This window comes from Heteronotia binoei, chromosome 4 (genome assembly GCF_032191835.1).
Source record: "Heteronotia binoei isolate CCM8104 ecotype False Entrance Well chromosome 4, APGP_CSIRO_Hbin_v1, whole genome shotgun sequence".
NCBI classification, from domain to species: Eukaryota; Metazoa; Chordata; class Lepidosauria; order Squamata; family Gekkonidae; genus Heteronotia; species Heteronotia binoei.
The window spans coordinates 151,399,186-151,424,388 of record NC_083226.1 but is presented as its reverse complement, the minus strand read 5'-3'; the positions used below and the strand labels follow the sequence as shown (position 1 = coordinate 151,424,388).

Below are 25,203 nucleotides of genomic sequence, written 5' to 3'. Positions count from 1 at the left end.
TTAACTACTGCATTAGTATTAGACAATGTAATGGTAGTGCAGCAATGTGAGCCAGGAAAGCTACATCAAGAACAACCACCCTCTGATTATTTATAACAGAGCGGAAACTTTTTGCATGACTCATGAATGAATACAGAGCAGAGCTTTACTTGAAAGGCTTTCAGCCACTGTGGAATCAGGTATTTGGACTTAATTCTAAGTGCATTGTAAGGGGCAGAAACTTTTTTTATATAATGGCATTGCTTCATCAATTGCATTAATCTAAGCCACATAATACACCACTTTAACTATGTCATGACCTGGAGAGCCCTGGCTAGCCTTATCTCATCAGATCTTGGAAGCTAAGGAGAGTCAGCTCTTACTAGTATTTGGATGGGAGACCTCCAAGGAATACCAGGATCATGACATGAAGGTTGAAAATGACAAACCACCTCTGAATGTCTCTTGAAAACCTCATGGGGTCACCATAAATCACCTATGATTTGACAGCACTGTTGACCAACTATGCCTATCAGTAGAAATTATGCGTAAGCTTTCTTCAAATATTTGTATTTCAGGATCAGGATTGATGAAGAGATATACTTCTGTCTTGTGAGCCTCTCTGGCATTCAATATTTGGAAGGAGGTAGTGATTTCAATGAAACACAAAGCTTCATGAAGCATGGAACTTCTAAGCATGGAATTTAAAGTGGCTTCTACAAGCTGCTTAATGTGTCTGAACCCACATGGCTTCAGTATGTGTGCAACTACTGGATTTGACAGGTTTGACTGCATGGGTCTTTCTCACCTGAGTGTTGCATAGCCAAAATGGGAGGGACAGTGACCAGATGGGAAAGAGTAATGCAACTGGCCTGATGTATTTGGTTCTGATATTCAAGTGCTATCTGCAGCTTCATGCCAATCCACCATGGAAACTGGCTTCCACACTACTGTTGGTCCACATGAAGGGAATCTGGGCCCCAGCTTATCAAGTGGTTACATTCACATTCTGGTTAAGTGCTTCTCTAGTATGTTTTAGCCATTTATACATTTCAGATTTCACTTTCACTCACACCCACACACACCAGTTATTCACAGAAACAGCTGTTCTGTTAATCAATCAATCATTTTATTTATATCCCGCCCTCCCCGCCGAAGGAGGCTCAGGGCGGCTAACATCAAATCAAATACAGTAAATTATACAATAAATATTTAAAAGCAATAACTAGTTTAACAGTTTAATTAAGGGTTTGTAGATTCTTTCGGGATCAAGTGCCGTGTTCTACTGGAGAAAGTTTTCCTTCCAGATGTTTCGTTCTCCGCTGCGGAGAACATCCTCAGTGGCGTTGCAGCCGGAGCAGGCGCTCAGACCTTCTTGGCTGCTGTGCATTGAGTGGGGCCAGGGCTGCTGGAGAGCTGCTATTTGTAGGCTGGAGGGGGTGTGATGAAAGGGCAATAGTTTAATTAAGATTCTAAAATTAACATTCTGGTGCTATTCCAACAGATGGTGAAAGTCACTTAGGCATGTCCCTCTATCTTTTTAATCGGTGAAGGCCATCCCAAAGAGGATGGTCTTGCAGGCCCTGCGAAACTGTTCAACGTCCCGCAGGGCCCTCACTTCTTCTGGGAGCTGGTTCCATAGGTGTGGAGCTACAATAGAGAAGGCCCGCATGCGAGTGCTCTGTAGTTTTGCCTCCTTCGGCCCTGGGATGGTCAGTTGGTTCTTCCCTGCTGACCTCAGTGCTCTTTGGGGTTCATATGGGGAAAGACGATCCCTTAGGTAGGCAGGTCCTCGGCCATATAGGGCTTTAAATGTTACTGGTATAACAGCAATGCCACTAGACCAGGGGTGGCTAAACTGGCTTAGGAGCCATGTGAAGCACTTTTGCACATATTATGTGACTCTTGAAGCTCCCACCACCCTGTCAGCTGGTTTGGAGAAGGCATTTCTCTCTTTAAATCATTTCTTCAAGCTAAGCCAGCCAGCAGCTTGAAGAATGCTTTTAAAGTTGCTTCTTTTAAAGTTGTTTCTTCTTCCTTCCTTCCTTCCTTCCTTCCTTCCTTCCTTCCTTCCTTCCTTCCTTCCTTCCTTCCTTCCTTCCTTCCTTCCTTCCTTCCTTCCTTCCCTTCCTTCCTTCCTTCCTTCCTTCCTTCATCTGATGTCCATGTTTTGCAGCTCTCAAACATCTGACGTTTATTCTGAGTGGCTCTTACATTAAGCAGGACTACCTCTGCACTACCTATGCAGAAATGCTTAGCAATCATCTCAGACAACATTATGAGCAGCAGAATGAAAAATCTACCTATACCTGAGCATTAAGCTGCAGTGTTCTGATTACAAAATGATCTACAAAATTACCCTGCAGAGCAAATATAGAACCCACCTGCTGAAAGCTTCTTAAAGGAAACTACACTGACAGTTCTAAAAATATAAAGATGCAAATGTTGTAATTCAGTTCAGCCATTTACAGGTAGTAGGAAAAAACAAACAAACAGGAGTTCTTCAAACACTAAAGTGGGGAACGGAAACATTTATTCAAGGGATGTTCTTCAAGATGATGTGATATTCTAAACATAGTGATTGCTCTTCTCTGGTGGATGGACAGAAAATGTGTGTTAATTCTTCTGACTGCCTACTAAATTCCAGAAACAATTCCAAGATTGTTTTTATGGAATTTGACTCAGATCCAGTACACTTCAAGGGGCTTATTCAAACTGTTGGGGTAATCAGTTCAAAGTTGTTTTCCAGCCTGGGAACTCTTTCCTCAATAAGGCTACTCATAGTTTAAACTCTGCTATCTTCTAGAAGTTCTTGACAACCAAATTACAAAAGCAAGACTCATACCTCATTGTCAAAAGCAAGATTCATAATTAATACAGCATAAGCAGCATAAAAAAGAATACCTCTTTTGATCAACTGCAGCTATCAAGTAAAAATACTACAGTACATCATAAGAGTCCTAAATCCAATTCTGGAGCTTAATGCTCCTTTCAGAGAATCAGTGGGAAATAAACAAATTATGGTGCAAGGACAATCTTCTAATTTAAAGCTGCTGCTAATGAGCAATAAGAACTACATGGTGGACTTGCATCAAGGTGAGAGAGCTTGCAAAAGTTCAAAATGCAAGCTACACCTTAGGGAACCTAGTTCCATCCATTACCCAATGCACCCAGGATGCTCACACATGTGATTCTACCAGTGCTGATTATTCCTTTCAAGAAGAACTAAAAAGTCATCTATTTGTGGGAAAGAATGTATTATTAAAATTACAAGCCATGAATCATTAAAATCACAAGCAATGTATCATCCCCAACTGCATTGTTTGACTATGCAGAATATAAACACACATTCTTTATTAGAAAATAATTAAGAATTGAAAATTGCTTATACTTTATTCATTAGCACATCTCAGTATTTCTTTTGCTGTTTGTATACTTAAATTAGAATCAGTTATATGGCTGATGCCACAAACAACAGCAGAGAAAGGAAGTCGGCCTTCTCATCCCCTCACTTCATCTTGATTGTATACATTCCAATATCTGACATAGAAATACAGAACTGAATGCATGGTGATGGCCAATAGCAAAATCAAAGGCAATTTCATTGGTGATAGCCAAGAATTTTTTAAAAAATAAGTATTCTCATGAGCCTCTAGAAATCAGAAATATTGACATTAATTATGAGCTACTTCAGATGCTACAGTAGCAGACTTTTGGCTGGTTCATTCAGCTGTTCGGGGCTATTTAAGCCTTTGGCTTTGCTTTCTTCCTCAAAGCAGTGGGTTGGAATAGATGACTCTGGAGGTCACTTCCAACTCTATGATTCTATGATCCCTGCTCCCTTTCTCCCAACTGCAATGCGCCATGGACAGAAGAAAGGGAGAAAGGAAGTTATTTCCTGGGTGATTCCCCCATTTCTCCTGGCCTTGGTGAGCTGTGGCCAGGAGAATGGTAGAAAGTAGAGTGTCTTCCAAGGTGGTCCCTGTCCCCTTTCTCCATGGCTGTGGCGAGCCATAGCCTCAAACTGCCTGTTTTAAGTTTGTTCCCATCCCTACTCCTAAATACTAGTTCCAATGCAGATACATTGCTCTGCCATGGCTACAAGAATCTGTCATTCAATTCTTTCCAATTTAATTTTGTCATATTCTACCCAATTTTTATTGAGTGTGTGGGGCTTCTTGGTGCCTAGATACACACTCATATACATCTGCTCACAGGAAAAAAAAATATGGAGTTGAATGCAGACCAAACATAGAAAAGTTGATAGGAAAAATTATCAAACTGACTGAAACAGTTGCATTTTACCAATGACACTCCTGTGTGACCCCCTTAATCAACATTTTGGAAGCCTCAGAAAGCTCCTGGAGGACAGAAAAGGTAGAAAAAATTACATTGGTGGGTATTAAAACATTAATATCCCGTATTTCCAGAGGTGGATCAGTGGTGTAACTTGCTGTTAAGTCACAGCTGACTTATGGTAACCACATAAAGTTTTCAAGGCAAGAGGTGGTTTGCCATTGCCTACCTCTGTATCATGACCCTGGACTTCCTTGCTGATCTCCCGTACAAATAATAATAATAATAATAATAATAATAATAAGTTTTTATTTATATCCCGCCCTCCAGTTTGGTGTAGTGGTTAAGTGTGCAGACTCTTATCTGGGAGAACCGGGTTTGATTCCCCACTCCTCCACTTGCACCTGCTAGCATGGCCTTGGGTCAGCCATAGCCCTGGCAGAGGTTGTCCTTGAAAGGGCAGCTGCTGTGAGAGCCCTCTCCAGCCCCACCCACCTCACAGGGTGTCTGTTGTGGGGGAGGAAGGTAAAGGAGATTGTGAGCCGCTCTGAGACTCTTCGGAGTGGAGGGCGGGATATAAATCCAATATCTTCTTCTTCTTCTTCTTCTTCTCCCCGCCGAGGCAGGCTCAGGGCGGCTCACAAGACATGGTGTGTACCATGATTATAATAATACAATTCATATAATAAAATGCAATTAATAAATATGGTTAAAAACAGTTACATAAACATTTAAAAACCACAATAAATTAGGGGTGCTACATTACAGTAATATATATATCCAGATGGCCAGATGTCACTTTCAGGGTTCCACCTTATAGGCTTGTTGAAAGAGGAAAGTTTTACAAGCCCTGTGGAACTGGTTAAAGTCCTGCAGGGCTTGCACTTCCTCCGGCAGCTGATTCCACCAGTGGGGAGCCATTATTGAGAAGGCCTGCTCCCTCGTTGCTTTCAGTTTGGCCTCCCTTGGTCCAGGGATTTTTAGGAGATTTTGGGAACTAGATCTCAGTGCTCTCTGGGGAACATATGGAGAGAGGTGGTCCCTAAGGTAGGCAGGTCCTCGGCCATATAGGGCTTTAAAGGTAATAACCAGCACCTTGTAGCAAACTCGGAACACAATTGGAAGCCAGTGCAGCTCCCTCAGCCCAGGCTGCACGTGTTCCCACCGAGGTAGTCCCACTAACATCCTGGCCGCTGCATTCTGCACTAGCTGCAGTTTCTGAGTTCGGCACAGGGGCAGCCCCATGTAGAGGGCATTACAGTAGTCTAATCTCGAGGTGACCATTGCATGGATCACTGTTGCTAGGTCGCTACGTTCCAGGAAGGGGGCCAACTGCCTCGCCCTTCTGAGATGGAGGAAGGCAGATTTAGCAGTGGCTGCTATCTGTGCCTCCATTGTCAAGGAAGGCTCCAGTAGCACTCCCAGGCTCTTGACCCTGGTATCACTGGTATCAGTGACGCACTGTCAAAGGCTGGTAGGGAGCTATCCCCTCCCAGCTCGCCACGACCTATGCAAAGGATCTCTGTCTTCGCTGGGTTCAGCTTCAACCCAATCAGCTTAATCCAGCCTGCCATGGCTTGCAACGCCCGGTCCAGATTTATAGGGGCATTGGCAGTCCGGCCACCCATCAATAGATAGAGCTGGGTGTCATCAGTGTACTGATGGCAACCCAGCCCAGGTCTCCAGGCGATCTGGGCAAGGGGGCGCATAAAGATATTAAACAACATCGGAGAGAGAACTGTCCCTTGAGGCACCCCACAATTAAGTAGGTATCTCTGGGACAGCTCTCCTTCAACCGCCACCCTTTGTCCCCAACCTTCAAGGAAGGAGGAAAGCCACTGTAAGGCTAGCCCCCGAATTCCTGCGTTGGCGAGGCAGCGGGTCAGCAGCCGATGATCGACCATATCGAACACAGCTGACAGGTCTAACAACAGCAATACCGCCGAGCCGCCTCAATCCAGATGTCGCCGGAGGTCATCCATGAGGGCGACCAACACTGTCTCCACCCCGTGGCCCAGGCGGAAGCCGTACTGGTATGGATCCAAGGTGGAAGCGTCATCCAAGAAGCCCTGTAACTGCAATGCCATAGCTCTCTCAATAATTTTGCCCCAAAAAGGCAAGTTTGAGACCGGCTGACAATGAGCCAATTCGGCCGGATCTGATGTAACCTTTTTCAGGAGAGGGCAGGTCACTGCCTCCTTCAGGGGCGTTGGAAAGAAGCCCTCCGAAAGAGATCTATTTATGATGTCCCGTATAGGACATCTTAGCTCCTCCCGGCAGGCCTTGATTAACCAGGAGGGGCATGGGTCCAGATCACACGTAGTTGGGCATGCAGTGACAAGGATTCTGTCAACTTCCTCCAAGCTGAGTGGGTCGAAGCAGTCCAGGATCAAACTAGAAGACATGCACGGAGCCTCGAGTTCACTCACTGTATCCAATATGGCAGGGCAGTCATGGCAGAGTGACTGGACCTTGTCTGCAAAAATTTCACAAAAGCCTCGCAGCCTATTTCCAATTCCTTAACATTTGGCTTGCCTTGTGGCAATGTAGTAAAATTCCGAATTATCCTAAATAATTGTGCCGGGCGCGAATTTGCAGACGCAATCTTGGCCACAAAGTATGGGTTTTTTTGCGGCCTTGACTGCCATCTCATAGGACCTCATAAGCTCCCTATAAGATGTTCTAGTCACTTCGTCATGGGTGCGTCGACATTGCCTCTCTAGCCGTCTGAGACCTTGTTCCAGCTGGCGTAACTCCGGGGTATACCACGGAACCAGCTTACTCCGGGGCCGTAGAGGGCGTCAAGGTGCGATCTCGTCAATGGCCCTAGATAGCTGGCTATTCCAGGTCTCAACCAGGCCATTGAGGGAATCGCCAGAGGGCCAGGGGTCCCGCAGGGCCGTTTGGAACCGTTCTGGGTCCATCTGGCTCCGCGGGCGAGCCATAATAGGCTCATTGCCTAAACAGGTTTGGGGTGGCATATCTACATGAGCCCTAAGGGTGAGGTGGTCCGACCATGTCACCACTTCAGTGGTTATATCGTCCACCATAACCCCGGCTGCAAAGATCAGGTCTAACATGTGTCCGGCCTGATGAGTGGGGTCTGTGACAAATTGAGAGAGTCCTAGTGTCACCATGGATGACACTAGGTCTGTCGCCTGACTAGAGGCCGGGTCATCAGCATGGACGTTGAAGTCACCCAGGATCACCAGCCTTGGGTGCTCCAGTGCCCAGCCTGTCACCGCTTCGAGTAGGGACGGTAAGGCACTGGCTGGTGCATTAGGCTTACAGTATACCAGCCAGATTGCCAAATAATAGTCAGAGCTGATGCTGCTTTACCTTCTGAGATCTGACAAAATTGGGCTAGCCTGGCCCTTTCAGGTAAGGTTCAATGTGGCTTTTAAATTATAGTTTAAAACAATTCCATAAAATAACAAACCAGCCAACCAGATCGTAATATAATCCCCCCTTTTCAAAATGTTACCAATGCATGTTATCAATGACCCTTCTGTGTCGTCAATGTTTTGGACACCTCATCAACATTTTGGACCCTTCATCAACATTTTGGACACCTCAGAAGGTTGCTGGAGAAAGGGAGAGGTAGGAAAAATCACACAGAGACACTTTTAATGTATTTTAGATTTTTTAAAAATGATCAAGTTGCCCTACTCTGACTAGTCCATAGAGTTACCAGACCCCAGAGGAAGTAGAGGATCCCCCAATTTCGCAGGTTGATGCCCACCCTCAACAGCTACCACCCGGTGTGACGTCTCCAAGTATGATGACCTCACACAGAAGTGATATCATCCTGCTGGGGATGTTGCACAGCGATGCTCTGGTATTTTGGGAAAAAAACTTTATGGTAAACATACTTTTTGCCCCAAATACCAGAATGCTGGTGTGCAACATTCCCAGTGTGATGACATCACTTCTACATGATATTGTCATGCTGGGGAAGTTGCACATGCCAATGTCATCTTGCCCTCCCACTCACTGAAAGCTCCTTCCCATCCCTTGCTGGTGAGAAGATAGAACCTGACAACCCTACCAGATTAGACCGATCCTGCTAGATCTTGGAAGCCAAGCAGAATCAGTCATGGTTAGTACTTGTATGGGAGACCATCAAGGAGGTCCAGGCAATGGCAAAAATACCTCTGAATTTCTCTTGCTTTGAAAGCCCTATGGAGTCACGACCCACACAAAAAAAGTTCTGATATTATTGTTACTCACTGTGGTTGCTTGGGGGATGGGGGGTCACAGAAATAATTTAAAATTAATGAATAACTACAATACACAGTTTCATTTCCCTTACAGTATGACATATTGACTTTAATAACCTATTTAAAATGATACTGTTCTAATCCAGCTCCTGACAGAATGAATGCATCTGCACACCCAAATATAATATCCTGTCCTAAAATTTAAGAAACAATTCAATATAGCAAAGTTACTGAAAATCAGGGCTTTGTTTGTAGAAAATGCCCAGCAGGAACTAATTTGCATATTAGGCCACACCCCCTGACAGCACCATTGTTTCACGCACGGCTTTTTAATAGAAAAACCTAGCAGGAATTCATTTGCATATTAGACCACACCTCCTGACTCCAAGCCAGTCGGAACTGCCAGGAACGCAGTTCCGGTTGGCTTGGTGTCAGGGGTTGTGGCCTAATATGCAAATGAGTTCTTGCTGGGCTTTTTCTACAAAAAAGGCTCTGCTGAAAATAATCAAATTATTTCAAGGAGACTTCTGTACGCAGGTGGTATGGTAAACTGAATTCTTACATTAAAAATCCCACGTGTTAGTTTAAGTAGTCATACTTCATGCAAAGTAGCTATTCTACCATACATTTCTTTACAGGTGGCTAAGCAGTAATTTGTAAACGAAGAGAGATACCAATTACTATGCTTATCTCATACTTTTGAGATTTGCATGGAAATATCACAGGCTATACCTCTTCATTTCATAGTCTTTAAGCTGTATGTTTGATAACCCTGTTACAAGGAAAAGGAAAGGTCCCCTGTGCAAGCACCAGTTGTTTCCGACTTTGGGGTGCTTTCACAACGTTTTCACGGCAGACTTTTTACGGGGTGGTTTGCCATTGCCTTCCCCAGTCTTTTACACTCCCCCTGCCAGCAAGCTGGGTACTCATTTTACCGACCTCGGAAGGATGGAAGGCTGAGTCAACCTTGGGCTGGCTACCTGAATCCAGCTTCCGTCACAATCGAACTCAGATCATGAGCAGAGAGTTCAGATCACAGTACTGCAGTACTGCTGCTTTACCACTCTACGCCACGGGGCCTCTACCCCTGCTTTAAACCCTACACTTTATGATATTTTCGTGTGGCAATCTGTTAACTGAGGTTTTACTTCATGCTTCTGAAGAACTGGCCTCTAGCCTACAAATGCTTATTCTGCAATAAATATGTTAGGCTTTAAAATGCCAAAAATCAATTTTGGGGGAGTTAAGAATATGATTTTTTTTCCCTTTAAAGGTCACATAACATGATAATGCATTCTTTTCCTCTTTCACACACAAAAGCTTGCGCTCACTAATTAACACGCTGGCAGGGACACCTGCCCAAGAGATAAAATAAAAAATGACATTTTACTCGTACAACTCTTTGAAAATGGGAAATTTTTATGTTTCTTGATTGAAATCTAGAACACAAAGGCTACTTCATAACAGAATCTAGAAAACTCACAGAAAATGAATCATACCACACCAGAATCACCAACATGGGGTCAAAATCGCAGGGCCCCTGGTCACCCATGACTAAGTTGTGTGATTTACTTTTATATAATCTTTGGATTGGATCTCATCACACACTTATCCAATGGATAGTGAAGACTTCTGTTTTATTTAGCATTCCTTCAGTGATCCTGCTTTCCCGCCCTGTTTTAATTGTTGTTATGTATGTGTGTATTTTATTGCTGTATGTGCACTTTAGATTGGTTTTAAGTGTCTTAATGTTTGTTTTTTGTTAAAATTTCATACTTTAATATGTGGTTTTTATTGTGTACATTTTTAATTTGTGAGCCAGAGGGAAGAAAGGTGAGATATAAATTTTGTAAATGAATAAATAAATAAGCAATACATATGGGTGATAAGAGCTGGGGGCCAAAAAGTAATCTTTGTTGGGGACCAAGGTGGCTCTTGGCAGCCCCTGAACACCACAAGTTAAGGAAGGAAACAGAGTTAGATTTCCTTCACACATCAAAACAAAAATCTTGTCCAATCCAAAAATGGAATCACTGAGGTAATTCTACTCTCCACTACAATGATTCCCCTGAATGCACTTCTTTACCTTCCCTCTCCCTTTTACAATCACCCCAACTAGTTCCTTATACAAAAGTTCAGGTAGTGATAGCACTGTCCTGTTCTGACCTCTGTGACATGAACCTGGGAGAATTTATACCATTCTAAAGGTACAGCAGATGGTTTTCCATCCCATTAATTTTATATTCAGTGTTGACCTCAATGATATATCTTCATGATCTAAGATCAGACATACTTCCTATACATTCACTACTTTATCTAGTTTTAAAATCTCTGAACTAGAAATAATCTCTCATCAAATGTCAGAAAGGCTTTTTAGCTTATACAATTCCACCTGCAAGTCACATTCAATATTTCTTGCTGAAGTCATCTAAAGAAGAACCAATGATTGTGAAAGACAGGGACAACGTGGCTCATCTCAAATAACTGTCCTGACGTCTGTAGTTGACCTCAAAAGAAAAGTTGCTGCCTCTGAAACAATTATGTTACGCACTGCCAGACTTTTTTTGAGCAGGAACACACAGGAATGCAGTTCTGGCTGGCTTGGCCAGGGCTCTGGCTCAAAAAAAGCAGTGGGAAGGCACTAGGCAGTCACATGCTCCCAGACCATGTGTTCCATCCTTTCTGCCACCTCCAGTCTCCAACAGGCTTGCAAAGAGAGCAAGAGACACAGAGCCACCCATGAGCACCCCTCCCTTTCTGTTCTATCAGCATCACTATAGCATACCATTTCCAACAAAATCTGAGCTATACTTCTTAGTTACAACTCTTAAAGTTTTCATATTGGATTGTAAGCCTCCCATTACAGTTGAATAAACTTTGGACACACGTAATATCATCAACAGCAAATTTGTGAGCTTAGAAAATAATTTATGATATTTTGGAGGTGGTCACAGAAATAGACAAAAGGAACTAACTGTGAATTGAACAATACCAATGAATGCGTGTTCAGTGATTTGCTACCAAATTGTGAACTTTTTTACTAAGAAACCTTTTCTGGAAATTAAGTCCCTGTGGTTTCAAAGAAACCTACTTCTGCATGTGTGTACAGCTGAAGCAATACACTCCTGGTAGTCAGAAGCTCCAAAGAAGATTCTGCTGTGTTTGCTTTTACTGTCTCTTCTTTGACTCTTTACAGAACACAATACAAAATCTGCTTCTTTTACTCTGACTAGCTGATTCAACAGTGCTTTTGTTCCTTTGGTTTGACTCCTGTTCCTTTTCAGCAATTCAGTGGGAAATAAGTGCTTTGAATTTCCAGTACATGTGGAGAAGATTCCTCACAGCAGAACACAGACCGCATAGAGATTGTCAAGACATGGCAGTCAGCAACTCTGTGACCTACTTTTATTAGAGTAATTACATTTTTGAAGATGTGTCACTATTTTGTCACGAAAGCTGCGCTGTGAGGTGTCAGCAAACATGCCACTTATCGTTAAAGATGTTTCGAGATGTCTATAGTCACTTAGCTGCTGGGAGACTGACAGCATCACAGAATGGGCTCAGGGAACAACAGACCAACACAGTAAACAATGGAACAAGCTCAAGCAGAATTGATGCTTTCTCATGAAAAAAAATACCAAATATCAAATATAGGCTAAGAATGTTGCTAAAAGATGGCCTTATCATAGTCCAAGCAAATCAGTACGATATGACATGTTGTTATTATTATGAATATTGTTTATGACAAAAAGCTGTTTTGAAATGTTTAAAAATGATACCAGCAGCAATTAAGTATCTTGGAAGCAGTACTTAAATATTAGCCTTCTACTGGGCTCAGCTCCAAAACTACTTTAAAGTGTCTGCCTCAAAAATGGAACACTTTCACCACATGTTGGATCAGGCCAATGGCCCATCCAGTCCAACACTCTGTGTCACACAGTGGCCACCCCCCTCCCCAGTGCCATCTAGAGGTCCACCAATGGGGCTAAAAATCCTTCCACTGTGCCCCTCCCAAGCACCAGAATACAGAGCATCACTGCTCCAGACAGAGAGTTCCACCGATAAGGTGTGGCTAATAGCCATTGATGGACCTCTGCTCCATATGCTTATCCATTCCCCTCTTGAAGCTATCTGTGCTTGTAACCCAGGCTAACAATCCTGTCAGATCTTGGAAGCTAAGCAGGGTTGGCCTTGGCTAGTACTTGGAAGGGTGATACTCCAAGGAATAACATGGTCATGATGCAGGGGCAGGAAATAGCAAATTTGTCAAAAAACTGACAAATTACTGAACAATTTCATTTTAGCCTATTGATAAGTTAGTGTTTTAAAAGTAAAACTGGGTCTTAATTAAAAATTATCTGGCCTCCACCATCCCATAGCCACCTACTGCACATTTTTAATTGAAAAAAAAATCTTTTTATGAAGATAAGGCTATGTTTTCATTATTGTACAAAATTTAAGGCAAAAAAGATATTCTCTTTTAAAAATAATCACATACTGCAGATAATAAAACAGTAAAAAATATTCAAAATTATGCATAAAATAATCATTATGAGAACAAAATGTAATTTCTATAACATAAGACTTGTATTTGCCTTTTACTTTATCTTTTTTTTTTTTGGGGGGGGGGAGGTTGCTGACAAAAGAAGTTATTAACAAACTCTTTTTTCCCCAACAGACTGATGCACTTTATCCGCAAGTATTTTTTCTTGTCCTCTTCTTCTAGTCAAAAACCAATTATCTCCCTTGCTCAATGAAAACATCACCAAAAAGTATGCGCAACATTTATATAAAGATACTACATCACAACATAAATGCTAATTCCAGTAAATACAAAAGGTACTCAATAACAAAGTAATGTTGCAGGTCTATGCTTAATATTGAAAATAATAGGAAAAAAAATACTGGCAATAAACTATGTGCGTGAATATAAAGTTTCCAAATGTGCATAAAAATGAGTTCCCAATTTCAGTAGTTATACTTTTATACTTATACTTTATAGTTATACTTATATATAGCCCTGAGCCTGCTAGCCGCCCTGAGCCTGCTTCGGCGGGGAGTGCAGGGTATAAATAAGAAATTATTATTATTATTATTATTATTATTATTATTATTATTATTATTATTATTATTATTACTTCCCGTTTTGATCAAGTATTTTTATCAAGAGATGCACAACATATAAACAACTCAAAGTTTTTTACATTAGAATTTTCTTGGCTTTGAATCCAGCACTAATGTTTTTGATTTTTAATGCTTCTTTTCATGGAACCAAACAGCCTCTATAACATTCATGGCACAATGGTTGCATTCTTTCACCAGACTAAAGGCCACTGACTGGACTCAAACTTTCCTCCCTTTAAAACAAGATTGACTGTGCTAAAATATTAATCATCCCACACTCAGACTGGGCGTTTCAGCATGACTGTTCATTAAATACTTGCAGATGACCTCCAACGGCAACTGGATCGAGGCGGTGTAGCAGTGCTGATGTTATTAGATCTGTCGGCTGCATTTGATACGGTCGACCATCGGCTACTGATCCACCGCCTCGCCGACATTGGGGTTAAGGGGTCTGCTTTACAATGGCTCTCCTCTTTCCTCATGGGTCGGGGACAAAGGGTGGCGATCGGGGGTGAACGATCCCAGAGGCGCACACTAGATTGTGGGGTGCCTCAGGGAGCAGTCCTCTCCCCGATGTTATTTAACATCTATATGCGCCCCCTTGCCCAGATTGCCAGGAGGTTTGGGCTGGGCTGCCACCAATATGCGGATGACACCCAGCTCTATCTGCTAATGGACGGCCGGCCCGCCTCCCCCCCGGAAGACCTGGATCGGGCGTTACAGGCTATCGCAACGTGGCTTAGACTGAGTGGGCTGAAGCTGAATCCGGCAAAGACAGAGGTTCTCTGTGTGGGTCGCGGCACTCCAGGGGGGGAAATATCCCTCCCGACCTTCGATGGTGTGCAGCTAAAGGCGGCGCAGCAGGTGAAGAGTCTGGGTGTTTTACTGGAGCCTTCATTATCAATGGAGGCCCAGATAACAGCCACTGCCAAGTCAGCTTTCTTCCATCTGAGGCGGGCAAAGCAGTTGGCCCCTTTCCTGGAGCGTCGGGACCTAGCAACGGTGATCCATGCGACGGTCACCTCACGATTGGACTACTGTAACGCCCTCTACATGGGGCTGCCTCTGTGCCGGACCCGGAAGTTACAGCTAGTGCAGAACGCGGCGGCCAGGCTGTTACTTGGTCTCCCAAGATGGGAACATGTGCGGCCGGGGCTACGCGAACTGCACTGGCTACCGATTGTATACCGGGTCCAGTACAAAGTGCTGGTTATCACCTTTAAAGCCCTATATGGCCGAGGACCAGCCTACCTGAAGGACCGTCTCTCCCCGTATGAACCCCAGAGAGCACTGAGGTCAGTAGGAAAGAACAGACTGACTACCCCTGGGCCAAGACAAATTAAATTACAGAATACTCGCTCTCGGGCCTTTTCGGCCGCAGCCCCACATCTCTGGAACCAACTCCCAGAGGAGGTGCGGGCCCTGCGGAACCTTGATCAGTTCCGCAGGGCCTGCAAGACCACCCTTTTTAAATTAGCTTATGAATAACTGAAAATCCGCCATCAGCATCAACTAGAAGAATGTCAAGGATAGCGTCATAAAATGTTTTAGTTAATTGTTTTAATTCAGGCTTTTAAGGTTAGTTTAATGTTAATTTAATGTTTTTAATGTAACTGTTTTACTGTTGGTGCACCATTGGTCACCGTATTGTTAGCCGCCCTGAGCCTGCTTCGGCGGGGGAGGGCGGGGTACAAATAAAATTTATTATTATTATTATTATTATTATTATTATCTTCAAGGATCTTAGGCTACAGACCTTTTTTCATTATTTTGTTCATTGCTGGGAGATTATGAAAAATTGTCATATGGACATAACAGAATGCTTCTGATACATTTTTAAAAAGCTGTGTATTGCTCATTGTTTATTTCTGATGGCCGTTAAATTTTGCAAGAATACTATGAAAACATCTGCAAATTGCTTCCCTATTGACAGTCCACGACTGCAGTCACTGTCAGGTATGATTCTAACAGCATGAGAGCCTGAACCGCAAATGTTCTGACTGGTGCAGACAGCTGTCTAACAGCTTCTGATGGCTACAGACAGAACTTGAGACAGCCAGCTCTCTCTGCTTTCCTTTTGCCTTTAAGGGCTACTAGATTTCTTTTTTTCCCCTTCATTTTCAGGGCTCCACCTTCCAGTGCTCGCTCAAATTCTTGTTTTTCAGCCCTCTGCCTACTATGTCTTGTTTCCACTAGCTGCCCTGATTCTCAGGCAGTCTTTTTGCCACCACACATCTCTCTCGTTATTTAAGCCAATAAAAATTATCTTTACTTGTTATACTTCTTGCAAAGTCCCCTTTTTCTCCAGCACATTTTAACTCAAACTCTAGCTTTTCTCTGTGCTTCTTTTTTGCAAGTGTCCTCTAACAACTCTTTCATCAGCTACTGATTCTACTCTGCCATCTTGCATTAGTCTGCCCGGTACTTGGCTCCCTGCCATTTGCTTTCCTTAACTCTTGGGATCTCTTCTAGCTTGGCTTTCCAGCAGTTTCTGTCCTTACAATCCTTTGCAAAAGCTCCACTCTTCTGTTGTTCATAGAATCATAGAGTTGGAAGTGACCTCTGGGGTCATCGAGTCCAACCTCCTGCACAATGCAGGAAACTCACAAACACCTCCCCCTAAATTCACAGGATCTTCTTCGCTGTCAGATGGCCATCTAGCCTCTGTTTAAAAATCTCCAAGGAAGGAGAGCCCACCACCTCTGGAGGAAGCCTGTTCCACTGAGGAATCGCTCTAACAGTCAGGAAGTTCTTCCTAATGTTGAGCCGGAAACACTTTTGATTTAATTTCAACTCATTGGTTCTGGTCCTACCTTCCACGGCCACAGAAAACAATTCCACACCATCCTCTGTATGACATCCCTTCAAGTACTTGAAGATGGAGATCATATCACCTCTCAGCTGCCTCCTGTCCAGGCTAAACATCCCCAGCTCCTTCAACCTTTCCTCATAAGACTTGGTCTCCAGACCCCTCACCATCTTCATCACCCTCCTCTGGACCCGTTCCAGCTTGTTTATATCCTTTTTAAAAATGTGGTGCCCAAAACTGAACACAATACTCCAGGTGAGGTCTTACCAGAGCAGAGTAAAGCGATACCATCACATCACGTGATCTGGACACTATACTTCTGTTGATACAGCCCAAAATTGCATTTGCCTTTATAGCCACCGCATCACACTGTTGACTCGTGTTCAGCGCATGATCCACTAAGACCCCTAGATCCTTTTCGCACATACTACTGCTAAGACAAGTCTCCCCCATCCTATAACCATGCATGGGATTTTTCCTACCTAAATGCAGAACTTTACATTTATCCTTGTTAAAATTCATTTTATTGATTTTAGCCCAGTTTTCCAGCCTGTCAAGGTCATCCTGTATCCTGTTTCTGTCTTCTTCTGTGTTTGCAACCCCTCCCAATTTAGTATCATCTGCAAATTTAATAAGCATTCCCTCTATTTCCTCATCCAAATCATTAATAAAGATGTTGAACAAAACAGTTCCCAGGACAGATCCTTGAGGCACTCCACCTGTCACTCCTCTCCAAGAGGATGAAGAACCATTCACAAGCACTCTTTGGGTGAGATCTGTCAACCAGTGACAGATCCACCTAATGGTAACAGGATCCAAACCACATTTTACCAACTTGTCAACAAGGATAGTGTGGGAATCATGCACCTAAAAGGCTGCTTGATTCCCAGGTCCCACAAAAGCCACAGACAGGGACGAGGGTGAGACCATGTGTCTGGCATACCAGCCCGGAGCGCCTATGTTCCCCATTGTGTCTGAAAAGTCATAAGGGCACAGGAATCTCACATCTGTGTTCACCCACATTCTCACTTCCTTATGCTGACCCATGCAGTATTGACAAATTGATGACTGTATTGAATCCTGTAAACAAGCATAGATATAGTCTCCTTCCATTGAACAGATGTTTCCTGTTATTTGTTTAAGTGCTATATACTAAGGAAAAATGTAGCTTCAAGACAGGATGTATAAATAAAGTGAAGGTTGGCTGAAGAAGTCAGACTTCTCTGCTTCCTCAAGATACATGTGTCGACTGATCATTCCTTCAAGTGACGCCCCGAAGCAGGGACCATTCAGGTCCGAAGCAGGACAGCTCACCGAAGCAAGGACAGCTTCTGCTTTCAGGTATTGCCTGGCACAGCCCAGTAGCTCAGCTCCTACTTATGAAACGCATGGCATAGGCCTCGAAGTGCACACTCCATTGTTATCAAGCGACCCTTTTTATTTGGTAAGTATGGGTGGACAGTTCTCTCAGGCTGAGCAGAAACATTTAGGTGAGTTAAAGTTTTTGATCCAAATGTCCAGCGGATCCGTGACTTCTGGCCAACTTAAGACTCTGTTACAAGAAATCAGTAAGCAATGCTCCTGGTACCCAGAGGGAGGTTCTCTTAAACTTCAGGACTGGGAGAAGATAGGGAAGACCTTTCACACAGAGCCCCGAGCTTCTATTAAACTTCTGCATCAATGCAGGTATGCAGTAGAGAAATTTATGCCCGTTTCTAACCCAAGCCAGCTCTCCAAAGATTGTCCCCTAAAAGGCACTGGTGTCCAACTGCTTGGTTCCCAGGTCCCACAAAAACCACAGACAGGGATGAGGGTGAGATCATGTGTCTGGTATACTAGCCTGGAGCGCCTATGTTCCCCATTGTGTCTGAAAAGTCAAAAGGGCACAAACATCTCACATCTGTGTTCACCCACATTCTCACTTCCTTATGCTGACCCATGCAGTATTGACAAATTGATGACTGTATTGAATCCTGTAAACAAGCATAGATATAATCTGCTTTCATTGAACAGATGTTTCCTGTTATTTGTTTAAGCGCTATGTACTAAGGAAAAATGTAGCTTCAAGACAGGATGTATAAATAAAGTGAAGGTTGGCTGAAGAAGTCAGACCTCTCTGCTTCCTCAAGATACATGTGTCGACTGATCATTCCTTCAGGATAGTATGTGGAACTTTATCAAAAGCCTTACTGAAATCAAGATAAATGATTTTTACAGCATTCTCCTGATCCAGCAAGGTAGTCACTTTCTCAAAAAAAGAGATCAGGTTAGTCTGACATGACTTGTTCTTGAGAAAACCATGCTGGCTCTTAGTAATCACATCCATTCTTTCTAAATGTTCCAGGACTGACTGTTTGATGATTTGTTCTAAAACTTTTCCAGGTATAGAATCAAGCTGACAGGTCGGTAGTTACCTGGATCATCTTTTTTCCCCTTCTTGAAGATGGGGACAACATTCGCCTGCCTCCAATCTTCCAGCACCTCTCCTGATCTCCAAGAATTCTCAAAAATAATAGCCAGAGGCTCAGAGATTACATCTGCAAGCTCTTTTAGAACCCTTGGATGCAATTCTTCTGGCCCTGAGGACTTCGTTTCATTTAAAGAAACTAGGTGTTTATATACTACCCTATGCTGATCTTATGTTGGAACTTCATACCCTCCTTATATGTTCTGTTTTTGCCATGCTAAGCACCGTTTCCCTCAGAAGAGAAGACTGAGGAAAAGTAGGAATTGAGCAGTTCCGCCCTCTCTTCATTACCTGTTACAATTTCACTTTCTTGTTCTTGCAATGGGCCTACCATGTCCTTGCTATTATTCTTACTCTGAACATAAGAAAAGAACCCTTTTTTGTTGTTTTTAACATCTTTGGCCAGTCTAAGCTCATACTGAGCTTTAGCTTTCCTAACTTTTTCTCTACAAGCACTGGTGATTTGTTTATATTCATCCTTGGTTATAAGGCCCTCCTTCCAGTTCCTAAAAAGAGTCTTTTTTATTTCTCAAGTCTTTAGAGAGCTGTTTATGGAGCCACTTCAGCTTCTTTAGGCTTTTTCCATTTTTGTCTGTTGTCTGTACTGTTATCACTGTACTGTTGACAGCTGTAGCACTGCTATAGTTACAGTGTCTATGAATACTTCATGATATAGCAGCAACCCACCCAATACTTGCCAGATGCTTCCACCATTACAAAATACTTAGTACACTGCAATATAGATATTACAATATGTTCTAAAAGATGTAGGCAAAAGGTATCGACATTGAGCTAGAAATAACAATATAAATCCTTGAACAGAAAAGTTGAAAAGCTTGATTAGAACATATCACTAGCAGATGCACAAATTCTATACTGCTTGACATTTGACCATCAAAACTGTCAACATTAATTTCTAAATTTGGTATCACTGAGAGCCAGTACTGTGTCCTGTCAGACTAGGATCTGGGAGGCTGGGTTCAAATCCCCACTCTTCCATAGAGCTCACTGGGTTACCTTGAGTCAGTCACCTTTTCTCAGCTTTACTTGGTTCACAGGGTTATGAGATAAAACGGATGGGGAGAGCTGCTCTGATTTTCTTGTAGGAAAGACAGGATAAAGACACAGATAGTGGCAATGCAGTAATTGCTGCATCAAGTTTACTACTTGTTATTATGCAACAGTGGGATCACTGGAGACTAGAGTGGAAACTTTTGTGAGGTTTACCCTCTTCCAGTCCTTCAGAAGAGCCATGAACAGGAAGAGGATATTATTTAAATTAGTGTTGCAATTATTTCTATAGAAACTATTTATAAAAAGTTTATAATCTTCCTCAGGTGCCAATATTACAAAGTGTTACAGAGGTGTGTGTTTTCAAAAGCACAATAGGGTGGGGACAATCTGGCAATTTTTGTGATGATTTTTATATTCAAAGGGATATAACCCAGTTTTTGCTTTGTCATTCAAATGAGCCTCTTGGATATCACAGAAACATACCAGCCTTTGGACTCTGGAAAACAGAAAGCTTGAATTCACTATTTGGTGATCCTGGTTAATCCTAATATAAGGGTATTACACTACTGTTTACAGCTGAAAAAGCCCGCTTCCAAGTGTATTGTTCTCTATTATTTCAATACTTGAAACTAGCTTACTGAGCTATGAAATTATACCTATGAGACAACACTTCTTGAAATACATTGGAGTCTTTGTGTGTGTTTATTTCTAAGTAGAGATCTTTAATATCTGCAGCTGTATTTTATTATATAGCCAGCTCATTAATTATCTTCTGGTCCCTTCTTGTTTGTCTGTTTTCTGAATTACAAGACAACCTTTAAAAGTACTTCACTAACAAGCTTTCTATAGTTGAGAACAACAGAATATATTCTTTTTCTTTTGGTTTAGAGCTAACGAAGTAATAAACATTTTAGAAAAACTTTTGAAAAAACACAATGAAAAATGAACAATACTTACAACCATACCATTTAGCGACACCCAGCAGTCTTGTGGGAAGTCCTGCAGTAATGGTACCAAGAACTGAAGGCAGCCATCCCAGTGGCAAAGTAGCAGCATCATTCCGATTAAGTTGAAGATTCTCACCACAGCACTTGCTAAATCATACGTCATGTGGAAAATCTGTTAATAAAAATTGCACACATTATAATTGGACCATAACACACACACACAAATTTAACTGTGGCACATAAAAGAGGAGTGATCTATCTAGCACTTCAAGTGTAGTCATTTTCAAACTATGATCAGGTCTTCAAATGCTTATTAAGAATTTTTCTAGAAGTAATGATTGGGACTTTCTAGAAATAAAGGTGTTGGTTCTAGCCTATGCTCCCAGCTCAAATGGGCAGATCATAAGATCCCTCTTCCAGAGCTTTCTGTAACTCTCAAGGGCCAATGTCCTCCTTACACATTTCAGTGTGGAAAGGGTTCCCTGAATGGAGGGCATCTGAAAGTCATACAACATGGTTGAATGAGTGAGTCAACTAGTTTGATTTGAAAGTACAAAATAAAATATCAGCAACACTCAAAATAATTGAGAATGAAATTTCAGTAGGTTTTCTTTCCCTCCCATATTCTCCTTATGTGGATTGTATTCTCAGTAAGTCTCTCACAGTCTTGCCTCACAATTTTTAATAAGGATCAACAACCGGTTGTATGGGTGCCCTGTGATTTGAGAGAATGTACTGAGTCAGTCCACCAGAGCACTGAACCCTCAAAAAACAAGGACAGCTCCCAAACATAATCATAAATCTTGCTGAGTTGACCAAATGTTTTCGCAATGCTAATCTCAAACTTCAGGGTTTTTTTTTGCACTTTCTCCACATCTGGGGAAGAAACTGTGGTCACCCTTCTCCCCAACCACATTAATAAAGTTTCTTACAAGTATTGCTGCTAAAATTTGAACCTGTTTTTGTTTTGTCTATATCTAGGTATGATGTATAAAGTTTAAAAAGCTGTAAAAGACCTAAATCCAAACAGGAAATCCAGTCCGAACGATAATTGTCTTCCAAAGTATGCATGGAAATTAAAAGAAACAACCCTCCATTCTTGTATATCACAAAGAACCACAATACTTGAAGTGATGCAAAATCATGACAAATCATCCACGGAGGAAATTCTGTAACTGATTGTTCTAATAAAAAAAAGCAGAAACAGGCTCTACTCTAATCAAATATAATTACAGCAGTACCATAGTGGTCTCAAAATATCTTGCAATTACTCTGTCCTATGAATTAAACATTAATCTTACCACTTTAAAGTTATTAAGAGACAGCTAAGCAATGTTTAAATATCATTGTTAGTGTGATTATTATAGTATATCATTCCTGTTTAAAGATCACAGTTTCTAAGAGCACAGTTCATCCATCTAAACAAGCTAGAAGTATATGTGTGCTTCCTTTGAACACTGCTGCTTTTCAGCCCCATAAGAATCTTGTCAAATGGACTACTAAAAGCTACAGGGCTCTTTTTCTGGGGAAACATCATGGAACAGTATTCCAGAACCTCTTCATGGAAATAAAATTATATTAAAAATGTTTAAAAGTCCATGATGGGCACCAGTGTGTTTCTCATTCATTTCCCTCTTGAGAGTTCTGGCACCTCTTTTTTGGGGTGGGGGGTGGGGAAGCCCTGGACAGATATATTGCTTAGAATACAGGCACAGATCCCTAGCATCTGCATTATACTTCACTTATTCCTTTCCCTTAAACAAGGTAAGGAAACCAAATTCCGTCTGGGGAAAAAGTGAAGAAGGGACAGCCATAGCTGTTCAATTGTGCATCTGGGGATACTCAGAATTATACCTTTTTGACACTAATAGTCATTCCATTTTGCATATGGAAACATGAGAAAATTATTTGACCAAGACTGCCCATAATTGAGTAGGAACTTGAAATGAGATTCAAGTCCTGACATTTATCTGACATTGCATACTTACTCTCAGGAATATGAGTCAAATTTAAAAAAAGAAAAGAAAAAGAAGCTGCAAGACTTGAGTCACAATTGTCTGAAATGATTTTGTTAGGTGAGCTGTGGATCAATTTAGAGAGTAAAGAGCTTCTTTTCTCAAAAGTAAGTACTGCTTAGGTTATTTAAAAGTATTTATAAATGTTGCACACTTATTTTTAAAACCGCTTATTCAAATGTTTTACAACATCACCTTAGATAGAGACATAAATGACAAACTGCTATAATTAAAATTCTGTTAAGAACGATACCTCATGGGTAGCCTAAATATACATTTGTTTGTTTGTTTTTAAATCCATGTTAGGACATTTGTCAAAATCTTTATTTTTGAAATGGGAGGGGGGCTGCTTTCACCTCACCAGAAATGCTATAAAATTTACCCTGATTCTAGAAGCATTGTTTTTGGTATTTTAGAATAATCTGGATTGCCAGCAGAGTAAATTGTGATATATATATTATATTAAATATATATATTTTTACTAGTTTCTCTGGTTACACATGACTTATCCTTTGCTTGCTTACTTAAAACATTGAGGAAGTGCACCACACCAAGAAGAGAAGATTTTCTCCTATTCTATAATTGTATTAACCTTGATGTTCTCTCTGCACTGTATCTCATTTATCCTTAAATAAAGTTCAACTATGAGCATTTATCAAATTAATTTTGAAGTTGGAACATACACAGTTTACTTCACTTTTTACATCCTTCAGAAGATTTGTAACTCATTTAGCCATTGTTAATATAAATTTGTGTACTGATAACACAGCAGGAAGACTAATCTTGTATACATGATTGAATCTACAATCTCTTTCATATAATCTCTTTAAACCAATTTTGGCTTCTAAAGGCAATTTAAAATAATAATAATAATAATAATAATAATAATAATAATAATAATAATAATAATAATAATAATAATTCACACACCTAAAGAGTAAAGTGCAACTCCACCCCTACATCAACACATATTTTGAGAAATGTGGTTTAAAGCATAATTGATTTCAGGAAGACAACATTTTATCTTTGTGCAGGTGTAGAAAAAGCCAAGCAGGAACTCATTTGCATATTAGGCCACACCTCTGACACCAAGCCAGCTGGAACTGTGTCCCTGTGCATTCCTGCTCATAAAAAGTCCTGTCTTTGTGCATATGAAACCTTGACCCCACCCCCCACCAAAAAAATCACACGTGTTAAATGTGTTAAATAGCCTGCATGAAGGGACTGGAATGTGATCTTCTAGTGATGCCACAATATACTTCTGAGCATTAGTACTACAGCTTTCAAAAGACTACCAAGATGCAGTCATACATAACATGTAATCAGGGTTTTTTGGGTTGAAAAAGTCCAGCAGGAACTCATTTACATATTAGGCCACACCCCTTGACACCAAGCTAGCTGGAACGTTGCATTCCTGCTTTGAAAAAAACCCTGCATGTAATGTTTTATCAATATGCATGTGCATAACTAATATTGGGGGAGGGGACACAAAGGCAGTGAATGAAATAAGACATGACAGATAACAGTAGATTTCCCCACATCCAGGCCTTTCTTGTGGAAAAAGAGGTGCCAGAACTCTCAAGAGAGAAATGAAGGAAAAACACAAGAATGTCCCTTATGAACTTTTAAACATTTTGTGAGAATTTCGTTTCCACAAAGATTTTCTGGAACTCTGTTCCACTCCATTCTTGCAGAAAAAAGCCCTGCTCACACTGGTGAATCCACTGAAGCTGGAATCAAGATTAAGCTCCTCGGTAGGAAGAGTTGACTGTACTTTCACCTGAAGAAATGTGACTGGAGGACAGCCACATCTGCAAATGGAGAGAGGTAACTTCTCTCTAACTTGTACTGATGGAAGGTACCTAAGTGTTTACTTAGGTATACAAGAAAACAAACGAATCAGACAATTTACAGCAGATTTATTTAGACTCTTGAAATATTTTCTAGCTAAATGACCAGAGATCATAATTGTGGGATTCTGGCTGGAAAGCATTTCCCACAGATTTTTCCTAACATGAGCAATTAAAAAATGTTATTTGTGACTGTACTGGCATTAAAAAAATAAAAAAAATGACTGGCAGTTGACTACACATATGCCAATTTTATGCTTTTAACAAATATTGGTTTAATTGCAGTGCAGTTGCAAGCATATATACTCAGAAGTAAATTCCATTGTGTTCAATGGTGCTTTCTTTCTGCTAAGTGTGTTAAGAGATAATTTCAGTGGATTTACAGTACAATCACATGCAGAACCATGTAAACCAGCTGGTTTCAGTGGATTTAAACTGAAGTAATTGAGCTATGAATTGTAAGTGATAATGTTGTTACCACT

At 41.5% G+C, this 25,203-nt stretch overlaps 1 protein-coding gene across 2 annotated transcripts in view; it reads right to left on the bottom strand.

Moving 5' to 3' along the window:
* HCN1 (hyperpolarization activated cyclic nucleotide gated potassium channel 1) overlaps positions 1-25,203 on the bottom strand; it is a 280,618-nt gene that overhangs the window by 95,337 nt on the left and 160,078 nt on the right. For both annotated transcript variants that reach the window (XM_060236018.1, XM_060236019.1), the window contains exon 3: positions 20,867-21,028. In XM_060236018.1, coding sequence (XP_060092001.1) covers positions 20,867-21,028 — 162 coding nt within the window. The remainder of the gene's footprint in view (positions 1-20,866; positions 21,029-25,203) is intronic.